Genomic DNA, 14,344 nt, shown 5'->3' on the forward strand with positions numbered 1-14,344 from the left:
CATCCCATTTCTGCTCACCTTCAACAATGTCTGACTTGAGAGCCCTTGGTTTACAGTACTCACAGCAAATTCCGAGTGCCTCCTCTTTCGTGTCCAGGGTGCATGCTGCTGCCCCAGCATTCCACGCTAGGATCCTGAGCATAACCCTGACTGGAGCAGCTGATAGTATATGCCCAACCCCTAATTTATGACTGTGGCCAGGGAAATGGTTATGTTGACTGGCCTACACTAGTCAGGGTGCATCTCTGGAGCTGGGGATGAAGTAATTTCTCAAGGACGCAGATTACACGCAGGATCGGTAGATTACTAATAGGAAAACTGGAGAAAAGGCTGAATAGCTGGATCACCTGGCCTGAAAGACAACAGCAAGCCATAGGCTATATTTACTGAAAATTACTGTTGATATTACTAAATAAGAAAATGGTTTCCAGCTTACAAACTAACAAAAAACAACAACAAAATTCCAAGGCCAGTATGTTTCTTTTATTATCATCATTTTTGTGTTCGACTTAAGGTGGTTGAATGATTTCATTTTCACTGATAAGCATTACATTAATTCCCATGCAAAAACCAAGACCGCATATGCCTAATTTCCATTGGCCAAAATCCAACCTGTGAGTCTGGACATTCAAGAGCAAAATCAAAGTGTTGCTTGGCCTTTTCAGTTGTAGACATCACGGTCATCCTTGGAGAGGCCGGCAGGCCCCTGACCTCCCAAACACTACAGTTGGCCATGAGTCCATACCAAGACAGAGAGCCGATGTCCTGCAGCACCTGACCCTGGCAAGTAATTTCATCTGTGAGGACAGGACACCTCTACACCAAGGCTGACACTCACAGTTAGTTCCTGGTTCCCACTCCACAGCAAAACCTGCTTCTGAACAGGCATGGTATCTATTTGGGGATTATTACTAATTTGTCCTGCCAGTTTTCCTCAAGACCCTCAGTAGAAGCAGAGACTTTACAAAAAAGTTTACCTCTATAGCTTCAAAAGAAATACAGTTGACCCTTGAACAAGGTGGGGTTGGGGCACCAACCCCTGTGTGGTTGAAAGTCCATATATAACTTTACGGTTGGCCCTCTATCCATGGTTCCAAATCCATGTATTCAACCCATCGTGTATTCAGACTGTAGAGTTCTGTAGTATGCATTTGGTGAAAAATCCACATATGAGTGGTCCTGTTCAAGGATCAACTGTACATACAAAAGCAACTACTTTATCAAGTACGTATCTTCCCCAGCTTCAGATAAAGTCAGTTAGCAGGTATAAAGCTTTAAAAACTTCTCTCAGTAAGACAGGAACCAGGAATATCAAAGAGGGCAAAACAGGACCCCACAATTAAAGGAGAACTAAACAAATGCAAAAAATCATTCTATTGATTAAGAGAAATGGGCTAAATGAAGAAATGACAGCATTTCAACAGTAGATGTCAATTTATACTGAAACACACGCATTGGGACTCTGACAATGGCAAAGATTTCATTAGTGCAAATAACAAGTATAATGGTATGTTCTTTAATAGGATTTAAATAAGGCTTCAAATAATTACACACACTAAAACTATCATTTGGAAACCTTAATTGTATTTGGAAAGTTGTCGAAGACACCTTCCAAACCATCCAAAGTTCTGATTTGAGGACAATTACATTCAATGAAGTTGCTCCAAACACAATTTGTAGCATTATCAAAGTCTACATTGTTTGGCGAAGACTGGGAAACTACCCTGGCCACTGGTCAAAAGGAAGAAATTCAACTAACGTACCAGGCAGTTCCCAGATTCAGGTGGTTTTCAAATATCTGTACTGATGAACGCTCATTTGAAAAAATAAAGACAAAAAAAAAAAAAAAACCCCAAAAAACCCAAAAAATAAGAGAATCCTGAAGCATCAGTATGAGATTTGTTTCCCCACTTCCATTAACAAATTTGCACAAAGTATGAAACAGAAAAAAAGCAAGAGAATTCATGGGCTTTGTCATCTATGGCTCAAGTTCTCCTTAAAAAACAAACAAAAAACCCCACTAAAACAAACAATGTGACAATAACTACAAAAAAGTAAACAACAAAATCAGAGGCAGAATACGAAATAGTAATATTCTGATTCAGATCCTGCACCATCCTGCAGAACCAGGAAACTTAAAGTGTGTTCTTAACAGATCCAAACCTGGCTGGATATGTAAAAAACGGAAAGAACGCATCACAAACCACACTACAGAACAGGAGAGTTTTAGAACGGGGGGGGGGGGGGGAAGGCAGCAAAGATGCTCAGAAAAATTTATCATCGATTCTGAAATGGGGCCGTGTGACGTCATCAGGATTAATAAAGACGGAGATGGACTTCCCCGGGTTCTCAGTCACTAGCTGCTGCAGTTTTTTGGCTAAGCGGTCATCGGGCTGGTTGGGGTCCCCTCCGTCGGACTGCGGGGAGGGGATGCTGGTGGTGCTCCCTCGCCTCTGGAGCTCCAGCGTCAGCCGGTTGGCCGCCTTGACGTGCTCGATGGCGGTGCGCAGGTGCTCCGCCGGGTCTGAGCGGACGGAGGAAAGCTTCCGTGCGTGGAGCATGACCGTCTCCTCCGACAGGTGCTCCAGCATGTTGCACTGAGGGATGAAATAATTGGGGCACATCTTGTTGACCAGACAGTGCTGCAGGTCATCAATGAGGCCCAGCAAAAAGTGTGCTGCATAGTCTTCTTGGGCCAAGTAGTTGGCAGGAAGTCTGTCGCAGGCCCAGAGCATCATGCTCCGCAGGTGATAGGGGCTGATAGCCTTGGGCCGGGACAGGAGTTTGATGATGATGGCTTTGCAGGCCTGGTAGGCCTGCATGAGGCTGCTAGAGATGCACTTCTTCAGCTGCACCTCGCTCCTGGCAAAGGACAGCCGCCACTCATTGTCCTTCTTTCCCTTGTAGGAGCAAGCAGGCACCAAGTAAAACCCACTGATGACCTCTTCCTCGGTGATCTTCCCATCCCAAAAGTGGTTCTCCATGAGCCAGCTCTGGGCCACTGCAGGCCAACCTTTGAAAGATACCACAGGGACAATATCGTACAACATGCGACTGCTCCCCACACCCAGAATGATGGAGATGATGGTCCCATTCTTTTCTACCTTTTCCACCTTTGGCATCCCTCGCTGGGGTTTCTTCTGTATCTCGGACAGGACAATGCTGATGGAGTCATAGAACCAGTCGGCCACTTTGGTCGGGGAGAAGAAGTAGTTGGTGGCACCATTGATATGGTCTACGATGGTGCAACAGTCTTTCCATTTACTGATCGTCCCCTCATCGAAGAGCCGAAGGCTCAGCCAAGAGTGGCACAAGGCTGAGTGGCGCATATCCAGTGTCACAGGCTGATTACGGTCATGCAGCTTCAGGGCTGGCACCAGAAGAGTGAAGTCCATATCGTAGTCGGTCCCTCGGGCGTAGACATTAAGCTCATCTAAGTCCAGGTCCACCACGCCTTCCCGGACTCCTCCAGAGAGCAACAGGTACTCATTGGCCACTGGAAGTTTTTGGTCCAGCTTTTGCACCATTCCTAGAAACAGAGAGAGAAAACAGTTAGAGGAGGCACAGACATAGCGCGGTTTTATGTATCAATGCAGAATGTGCTGAACTTCCAAGAGCCAGGAATCACTTTCGCTGCAAAACCAGAGCTTCAGCTGCTGCAGACACCCAGCTAACAGTACTCTGTTCATTCTCCTCAGTGCTAGAACCCATCCTTTTCCAACAGGGAGAATTAGGACAGATTCTTCTCTCACAGTGGAAGCAGCATCATTTCCAATCATAACCCAAGGCTCCTCTTCCCCGAGTCATCACCTCGGTTACTGGCATTGGCATTAGTCACCCAGTAAAAACCTCAGTAAAACCTTACTTGCCTTTCTATTGCCACATCCTATCTACGAACCTGTGCAACACGGCTCGCTCCTTTCCTGTTCTCCCTCTCTGCTGCCATCATAAAAAGCCTGGCTCTTCTCTTGCCAAAGCAGCCTCCCTCCCCCAGGCTCTCCCTGCTGAAAATCTTCTTCTATACTGGTGACTCTCAATGTGGGCTGTGGACACTGAAACACTTTCAGGGGACAGTGAGGTCATAGCTCTTTTTATAATAATACTAATATATTATTTGACTTTTTTACTTTGTTGACCCTTGTGCTGACACTTAATGGTGCAAAAGTGAAGGAGGGCAAAACTGCTGGTGCCTTAGCATTAGTCAAGACAGTGGCACAAAACTGTACTAGCAGTCATTGGATTCTTTTTTTTTTAATTTTTTTTTTTGGGGGGAGGTATTTAGGCTTTATTTATTTATATATTTAATGGAGGTACTGGGGATTGAACCCAGGACTGCGTGCATGCTAAGCACGTGCTCTACCACTGACCTATACCCTCCTCCCTCGTTGGATTCTTTATTACTGACATGCACTTGCATTAAGAATAATAATCCAGTTTCACCTGCCATCCTTAATGGAAAAGAAAACTGGATTAATTTGATTGACCCTCAACTTCCAAACCACCTTTCTAACATTCTATGTGACGAGATGAGAAGTAACCATCAAGCATTTCTGCCTCATACTGAAATACGAACGCTGTCTTCAAGAAAAGCATCATGTTTAAGTTGTGTCCTAAATTAGCTGCTTCCTTCGTGCAACATCATTTCTAACTTAAAGAACACTGATAAACTGTGGGCATTCAGACTTGGGTATTGGATAGACATTTTCTTAAGAAATGAACCAAATAAGCCTGTCTTCACGAAAACAACTAAGATCTTTACTGCTAATGAAAAAAATTGGAGCTTTCAAGAAAAAAAATGTAGAAAACTCATCTCCCGCACCACGAGCTTAACATCTTCCCCAACTGTATACTTTTCTGATGAGACGGATGGTGATATAACCGATGTGATTTTTGATGATATTGTGAACTCTTTGAGAATGAGAATCATGTCTCAAATATGTATTAAGCAGGCATAGGGGTCTGTACCCAGTAGTCACACAACTGAAGCTAAGACTGAATGTCAAAGGAAGAAATTGATGAAATCAATCAGCTTACCTAAGGTTTAGAATGTATCTGAGATTCCCTGTGGTGTAATAAAGGATTCTTTTAAATTAAAAAAAAATAGGCTTAACTAGGAAGTACTTTAATAAAGATGGGACGTTAATGACTGTTCCACGAACAACATGAAAATTTACCTTCTCTGATGCCTGTCTTTTTATTATATATTTACCTCTGCTTCATTATCTGACAAACTACCAGCATCACCCTGTGGCTTATGGAACTTTTCTTGAAAGATCAAAAGGAACTACCACAAACTATGATTCTACTGTTCACTGCAGTTACTTTCAATCAATATAGTTTTCTCTTCATAAGGCAATCCCAATGCAAATAAATAAACCACGTATGTGTTTATGCTACCACTGTATCTCAGAGTTGAACACTCATTTATGAAAATGTGCTCTTTTCCATTCTTTAAAATCCTGTTTTCCAAACAACATTAATAGCAAGCTATCGTTTTCTTTTTAAAGCAATCAGTTATCCAACATTAAAGAGTCAATGATTCATCACAAAGAGAATCCAGTGTACCCAATTAAAAAAATTTTTTTTAAATCTTTTGCTATTTCTCACACTCCCTGTGTTGTGATGGGGCACCCAGATCCCTCTTCAGTAAGGGACTGCTTGTCTCAGTTGCTAGGAGTGCTGTTAGTACTCCCCATAAAGACTGTCTTGCTGCCAAGGTCATGTCCCGTGCCTCGGGTTAGGGTGGGAGGTACACATCCCACAACTGATCAGGAAGTGTCTAAGTTCAGGATACTCTGAAGAGTCATTTGAACCCAGAGTTCCCAGTGGGGTCCGCGGAGGTTGACACTGGACCTGCAAGGAAACCTGACTTCTCCATCCGCTTGATCCTGATCCACCCCCCACCCCCCCCCGCCTTCCACAGGTGCGGATCCCAGGGGAGCTCCTTAATAAACACACTAACTCCACTTCAAGGGCTGCTTCTTGAGGAATCTAATCTAAGATACTACCCAAGCAGCCTTCACTGCAAATCAGCACAGACCATTTATTTTCCTTTTAGAAGTGGTTTTAAAAGCCAAACTTAGCAACCAGAGTTGAAAAATTATCATCAACACCAAGACAAAGATTCAGTTCCCAGTTGTCATCATGTTTCAGCATTAACCTCATCTTTACAAAGTAACAGCTACTCCCATCTCAAGTATTAGCTGCAGCTCTAAAAGGATGAGATTGAACTCTTAGAATCCAGAGTAGGTTGTGAAAATCAACTATTTTACTATTTTAGAAACTCACATGTAGGTACAGATAGTTTCAAAAAGAAACATTTGATAATGAAATAATTTACTCATTATTTCATATACTATTTCATTCCAGCATTTGGAGTGCCACAGATATACATGAGGAAACCGTGAAAAGCTAGGTTGGAATTAGTCAATAAGATCTGAATCAATTAGCAGTAGTATTGTTATATGTACACTACATCACTGTCTGCTCTTAGGCATAAATAGTTCAAAACTCTATACATTGTTTTGTCCTAAACAAGCTCCAACTGGCTCTGAGCACACTAGCCAGGACCTGTCTATACAACTAGAATAACACAGGCAGTAATGAGCTGCGGATAATCTGTTTACAAACATGCCACTGAACTTTGCCTTGGATTCCCACAATTTTGTTTGGAGAGTTATGGGTGAGAAAAAAGCTAAAATTCCCTTCTGCTCTCTGCTGGATTAAAGAAGAAGTTTCAGCGCGTTTTCGCTTATTAGTATACACACTAGAATAGTCCTCTTTCCTCCCAATTGCGGCTTATGCACCTAAAAAGTTGGCCTTTCTTTCAAAAGAGCCATACCAAGTATTTGGCTAAATTCTAATGTTCAGGAGTTAGGGTCATGTTGGACAATTTTTATTCCTTTTTTAAAAAGGGCAGAGCAGTATAGAGAATGTGGCTGAGGCTCATTTGCTAAGCTCCTAGGAGTTAAGAAACAAAGTCCCCGGGGCCACATTGTTCTGGAAGCTGATCCCCTGAGACCTCCACAGTTACATTCAGCCTGCCTAAGCCCATTAGCCTGCAGTTTTACAAGTATTTGGTAGCACAAATTGGAGCCTTCCCCAGCATGATACAAACTCAAATGCCCTCCTTGAAAACTTTCCTGGGCTAAGTTTAAGTGAAAATCAGCTGACATCAGCTATCATCACAGATGGGTTGCCAGGCAACTAAAACACAGCCAGGGGCTGAGAAGGAAAAAAAAAATTCAACTGTACACTTGGGCTGCAGGCATCGGTTCCAACAAGTGCCATCTCTGAACCGATCCAAGGATTTTTGTATAATTACAGGATATTTTTGTGATAACAAGTGTCTCTGGCTGTTAAGCTATTAGCAAATTATCCAAAACCATGAGTGGGAACAAAAGAAAGAATGAACACATACCACCGAGCCTGTTAGCGGCAGAGAAAAGGAGGGATGGAGAAATATAGCTCATTCCCTTGGGTGGGTCTCATCTTTTCAGGGAAGCATTGGCATATGATTGCTCTTAAAAACACAAAGTAAAACTGCCTCCTGGCTGCCTCTCTTGAAACTGATTCTTTGATTTCAGTTTATTGCATAGTTTCTACTTAAGACCTTAATATTACTATTTTAGATCGCTACTGGGGCCCCAGTTTAAGGATTGGCTTCCAGGTCATCCATCCACAATCAGTTCTTTGCTGATTGTCTTTAGAATGTCAAGTAACTCTGTCCCTGACTTCCTTATATCCTAGTGAATAAAACTTTATCACATTCTGCTGAACTCAAATTACTAACCTCCATCACTCAAACATATAAGGCCCCACGGGTAACACCAGAGCCCAAGAACTAAGTATCATTTGTCTTTTCTCACCTTCACAGCTTTATTCGAGTACATATATGAGTATTCAAGTAGGATGTAATAAATACTAAGCAGGTAAGTGAAATTAGCACTTGGATAGATTCCTTAAAAAAAAAAAAAAGAACGCTTAACACTGTTGAAGGAATAAAGATTATCAAAGAGGCAGAACTTTTATGTCTTGTAATTAAAGCTGCAGAATAAACTGTATCTCTCTCTACGTTTTTGACTGTGTATATAAAAAAGATTTCTATGTAGATAAAATTGACCTGAATATCTCAATAATATTCATTGTTTTGTAAAAGAGTGTTCTCTTTTTCACTTCAACTCATGTGGCACGCCAATAACACTGCCTCATCATGGCAGTGATTCTTAATGGTAGGACAGGTACCAAATGGGATGATTTTGACAAAGCCCTTCTGTGATTCTTATACATTCCCTAGGGTAGCAGTCTCTTTGGTTGTTAATAAACAATATAAAACCTTCCTATAAAAATATTGATTTATGCTTCAACTATTTTTGTTAAGCTTACTCAATATTCTGAGCAACATTCTGAGAAGTAGGTGCAACCACCTTCCTCTAACAAAGTCACCAATCTTTGGGATTTATAATGACTTCCATTTGGGGAGAGTTTTCACATTTTCTTCATTCACAGCCAAAAGTCATCCAGCCAAGTCCCTGACTTGACAGGTGAAAAACTGAAGTTCAGAATGGAGGACTAACTCATTCAAGGTCACACAGCCCTAGTGACAGACGAACAACATTGTCTTATTCCCACATTTGTTGTGAAGGTCAGGATGGCACGTGCATACTGTGATCTGTCTGACAACGACCTGACCTGACACGAATGCAGGATGGCTGGGAAGGGAAGTAGCAGAGGTCTCAAGGCCCAGTGCCAGCTTTGCACTTTTGTTGGTCAAAGCTTTAGTGTGACCTTGGACAGGCAAGCAGAACATGCCTGATCATCCACATTTTTCGGAAGGAGGAATGCACCTTCTCACAAGAAGCTATTTATATTCTCAAATAAACACTCTAAGACACAGAAAATACAGAAGTAAGGCACCAGAGGAGCTTCCCAGCTTTTCAATAATCTGCTGAGTGATCACTAATATTATCACATAATATGTTTTATAAGTCAGAGTCTGTTTTATTTGGCATAACTTCTGAGACAGCTGCATGTAAATTTGATTTAAACCATTTAGAGAACTGATCAATCCGTGTTATGGGAATGACCTATGGACCAAATATATATAGTAATAGGAATGATTCAAAAGATGCCTCCTCCAAGAAGTCTTCCTTGATTGTTCCTCATTTTGACACTAATAATGTATGCAAGGACATTGAAGTCAGAGGAAGACAGGCTTAGTTAGGTTTGACTCTTGGGTTTGTCATTTCCTACTTGTCAGCCTGACAAGTTAATTTAACCTAAGCGTCCAATTCCTCATCTATTTAAAAGGAACAAATAAAACCATAAAACTGCACTAAGAGGGTTGATATGAAATGTCTAAGCACATAGTAGAGGCTTAGCTCATTTTCCCCATATATTCTTCCCTTTCTCCACCATCTATAAAACTGGATTAGCCAAACAACACCTATTCCCCAGAGCTGATACTCTATTTAACGTCTCTAAGCACGTGTAAGGCATACAAAACGTGTGATATGAAGGGAAATGAAGGGAGCATCCTCTCCCGCAGCCGCACCCAGACTGAAGCGAGCCCAGGGACGCCTCCTCTGGTGGCTGCCGCCGTGCAGCCTGGCAAGCAGACGGCGGGCTGGACCCCAGCCCTTTCTTGTGCTCTCAGAACAAATGCCCTGTAAAACCAACAACCCACACACCCCTGTGAGGGGTCCTGATCTGAATTCTTACCTTTGCACTTCCTATACCTGTAACTGTAGTGGGCTGTATTTATCATCCCGCTTTAATGAGATAACAACATAAAGCACTTGGCACAATAACTGGCAAAGAGGGTCTGTAAATGAAAGATGCTGTCACAGTCAATAGCGTCTATGAGCTCCTGTGGCCAAGGTTTCCTTACGGCTTGGCTAATACAGACATTGGGATCAGAAGGCGGCTGCTTACTGAATGCATCGTTTGGTTCAGTCAACTTGAATACCTCATCAACCATAACCAAGGGATTTTGAAGGTAATACGGAATAGTGTCAGCATATCTCTATAAAATCCTTTACTAATAATCCAAAAGTCAGGTTGCGGGGGGGAAAAGCCTCTCGAATCTTTCATTATTTGCTTTCTTAAAAATTAAAACTAAAGTTCTAAAAATTGGTGAGCTTTGCCAAAGTTTACTCAGCTATTTTGAACAGAATGAACATGAGTTACACCTGGATTCAAGTCTGATTCATCCAGGACCATCATAATTAAGCACTCTGGGCTTCAGTTTCCTTAAATGGAATTGGGGAATAACAGCTAAAAGTTTGCTGGGTGGCTATGGGGATAAAATAAGAAAATACACACCAGGTTACTTAGCTTGTGGTCTGGTACTTACTTGGCAGTCAATAAACAGGGTTTTGGGCAGGTGCGTGTACCCACATTAGCAATATACTTTTCCCATCTAATAAGTTTTGCCCTTTTCTACTTTTAGGTCTTAGGCTAGTTTAAAAACTCGTGGTTTCTGCCAATGAGGGCTTATTGGCAAGACTCAAAGGAGTGTTTCATTAGCCCCACCTAGCTGCCTCTCACAGCTACGACAGGAAATGAAAGCTAGTTGTTAATTTACAAAAGGAGTGATCATTTTAGATGGCTCATTCTTGAAGGACAAAAACAGCAAGTGAAAAGCAAGAGTGATGCCAATATGGTATCAAATGGCTACATAAAAATACAGAACTATATCAGTGATGACCAGATTACCTCTCCTGATCTTCAGAAGCAATAACCTTCTAATGGACATGTTCAGAATTAAGTCAAATGGACCTTCATTCAGCTTTGCCTGTGACCCAGCTGAGTCTGGTTTCCATTTCTTTCTCATCTGGGGATGTATATGAAAACTACTTACTTACCCTGAAGCTAGAAAGCTGGCTCTGATAGGGGGTTTAATAGGGGGTGGGGTCTAAATTTTGGAAGAGGAATAATGATGGAAGCCAAGTCTGAGAAATTGCAAGGATGGAGGTGGGATTCAAAACTCAGGTTTGATTTATTCATACACATGCCACATAAGCATCAGCGCCTCCTCTGAGCCAGAAGTACATGAGATACTGAAGACCTAATGGTGGAGAGAAACACCCAGTTCCCACTGCATAATGCTTGTCATGGAGTGAGAAAGCCAGACACACTGTATCAATCAGCATAGATGCAGTTATGCTGAGTAACAAACCTAAAACCTTAGTGACTTAAAAACAACAAAGTCTTATTGTTCATTCAGGCTACACAACCATCAGGGGTTGTTGGCTGGGGCTTGTCTTCCTTCATCCAGAACTCAGGGGGAGGGAACGACCCTCATCTAGAACTTTATGCTCCCTCTACTGGAGGAAAAGATCCTTGAGGATCTCTTTTCAGCAGCTAAATGCTCTGATCTGGGAATGACAAATACCATTTTCATTCACACACCCCTGGCCAAAATGAGTCACACAGCTCCCCCTCCCCGCCAACCCCAGGGAAGAAGGCACGGTTCTGCCTCGTGCTGGGAAGGCGGAGAGCCAGGAATATCTGATACGCGGCACAAACAACTCCCACACTAATCAAATGATCACACGCTAATGAACATGTAATTACAAGCTGAGAGAGTAACACTGAAGGAAGCGAACAGAGGTCCTAGCCAAAACAGAAGAGGGCAGAAGTGCAAACTGTTTAGCCTGGAGGATGGCAAATTCACGAAGGCCATGGGATCCGCTGTCAAATATTTGATGAGCTGTCCCGCTAAAGACGAAATGGACTTTACCTACATGATCTCAATCAGTAGAAGGTGTGTAGAGAGAAAAAAGAATAGTCTAATCTGTAAATGAAAGTCCCTCCTGTCTGGCAGAGTTCTCTAACAGCACTGCCTGTGGAGGGGGTGCATTTCTTGTCCTCAGAGGTGATCCACCAGCCTCTTCAGCAGGGATGAAGACTGAAAATACAAACATGTGATGGAGTCTGAGCATTGATGTCTGGGGCTGCCCATCACCACAGCCTACCACCGACCCCAGACAGCCATGACACAGACTCCTGCCGCCACCTGTGACTGTCCAGCGTGGGCCCCGTCACAGGCGCAGTAAGATTCCAAGGGAGCATTTCGCCCCAGTGCGGGCTACCGCTCTTCTCTCTCATCTGGTTTACTCTGTGTCACGTCTCATCTGCAGCCCAGGTGCAGTCACATCCTCCAATCAATTCTGCCATTTTTAAAAGGAAAGATCACAGTACTAGCAATAAAACATAGAAACAAAAGAAGGACTGACTTTACAGAGCACATTTTCGAGGTACATACATTTCAGGTCAAGTGCTCTCTGAGAAGGACACAGCTTTCTGACTCTACTGTGCATTAAGGCAGAGGCTGAACGTCTCACCCATGCCATTTCATTCTATACTATTGGCACTTTCAAGGAGGTAGTCTTGTCCCCATTTCACAGGTGAGGAAATCAAGATACTTAACAGTCAAGTAATTGTTCATGGCCCTTGAAAATTCAAGCTCATTCCATGTTCTTCTCACTAGCCCACGATGCTTTCCAGCATTAAAAGGGTGCTCCGAGAGAATAAATACTTTAACACCTTTGGGCATTTAAAATTGCCATGTGAAACACTATCAGAAATAGGGGAAGCTTACTTCTCTATCTAAAAATAAAACAAATTCTGTCTTGGAGTAGGATGATTTTTAAAGCAGATTAAAAGCTTATTTTAGCCATCCCTGGGGAATGAAGTATTATGAGCAAAATGGGTCAAGGATTATAAGAAAGACTATAAATGACTCTAAAAAAAAAGTGAATAGTGCTGTGACACACAGCTATGTGTGCATGCACATGTGTGTGAAGCGGACTTAACCCCTAGACAATTCTAAAAGAGCATTCCACAGGTGGTTTTTTCTAAATTGAAGTATATTTGATCTAAAATGCTGTGTTAGTTTCTGGTATACAACATAGTGATTTAGCTATATATATGTGTGTATATATATATATATATATATATATATTCTTTTTCAATATAGGTAATTATAAGATATTGAATATAGTTCCCTGTGCTATAAAGTAGAACCCTGTTGTTTATCTATTTTATAGAGAGTAGTTTGTATCTGCTAATCCCAAACTCCTAATTTATTTGTCCCCCTTTCCTCTTTGGTAACCATGTTTGTTTTCCATGTCTGTGAGTCTGTTTCTGTTTTGTAAATAAGTTCATTTATAACTTGTTTTAGATTCTATGTATCAGTGATATCATACAATATTTGTCTTTCTCTGTCTGACTTACTTCACTTAGTATGATCACAAGTGTTTTAATTATAGCAGCATCCTTGGAATTCTTTCAAGCCACCAAGACAAACTCTGAAAATGTCCCTATATATTCAATGCATATGCATAGTTAAATTTGCTTATTTTAATCCAACAGCAAAGCCTGAATTTTAAAGTCATATCCCCTAAGTTTCTACTACTCGACTGGGGAGGCAGACAGAAGGTGGCCAAGAACATCATTACTAAAGGAAATACTAACCACAAAGCCAGAGGCTCTTACTGAGTTCTGAAGCAAGAAAGTCTTTTTCCTTTGTGGACAGAGCAGAATCTGTCAGAGCTTCTTTTTGCCTCTGTGCAGAACTCAACCCTGCACACTGAGCCACGGGGAAAGAAACATGAAGAATTCTGTGCCTTCTCTAAAACAAGACAAAACAAAATAAAACAAAACCAACAAAAAAACCCAACTGTGTCTGCAATAAGAGACATTCCCCCTTGTGACCCAGCAGCCTGAGAAAATGTCACGGTGATTAGAAAGGGGCCCTATTAGCTGGGGTCTCCTCTACACTCAGAGCTGCTACATTAGCTCAAAGGTAATTGCAATTTACATAAAGAAGTCCCATTGAAAGGATTTCAAATCTGTCATTGGCTAGCAAAAATCCTGTCTTAAAACTCGTTTACTTTGGAAATTTTCAAACATACAGAATTGCAGAGATCACAGTATGATGAATCGTCATGTGCCCATCACTCGGCTTCATCAGTTAGGCTTGCCATTCTCGTTTCACTTATCCCCTCATTTTCCGGTTGTAATACTTTAAAGAAAATCACTTCTAGATATTTCTCTGACAAAGCCCTTTTTAAACTGTAACCACCATTCTTGTATCTAAAGAAGATTAAAAATAATTACTTACTATTACTATGATTGACTTCACTTGATTTTACCTTTCTCCTAGTGTGTGTGTGCACACGCGTGTGCAGCAGGGCTGGACAGGTTCATCTCTGCTCATAATTCTGGATGAAATCACATCACCTCCGATGTGTAACTGGCCATGAGAACAGAAGCACAAGCCAGTGACAGTGAATGGCGTGTTCTTCCCCACATCAAGTTACAGATCTAGCACATGTGT

At 41.9% G+C, this 14,344-nt stretch overlaps 1 protein-coding gene across 1 annotated transcript in view; it reads right to left on the reverse strand.

Annotated features, from left to right (window-relative positions):
* Positions 1-461: 461 nt before the first annotated feature.
* Positions 462-14,344, reverse strand: part of MB21D2 (Mab-21 domain containing 2) — a 104,132-nt gene continuing 90,249 nt past the window's right edge. Inside the window, exon 2 of the mRNA XM_010994374.3 lies at positions 462-3,529. Within this exon, the coding sequence (XP_010992676.2) occupies positions 2,265-3,529 (1,265 nt within the window). The 3' untranslated portion in view covers positions 462-2,264. The remainder of the gene's footprint in view (positions 3,530-14,344) is intronic.

Source organism: Camelus dromedarius, chromosome 2 (assembly GCF_036321535.1).
Source record: "Camelus dromedarius isolate mCamDro1 chromosome 2, mCamDro1.pat, whole genome shotgun sequence".
Classification (NCBI taxonomy): Eukaryota; Metazoa; Chordata; class Mammalia; order Artiodactyla; family Camelidae; genus Camelus; species Camelus dromedarius.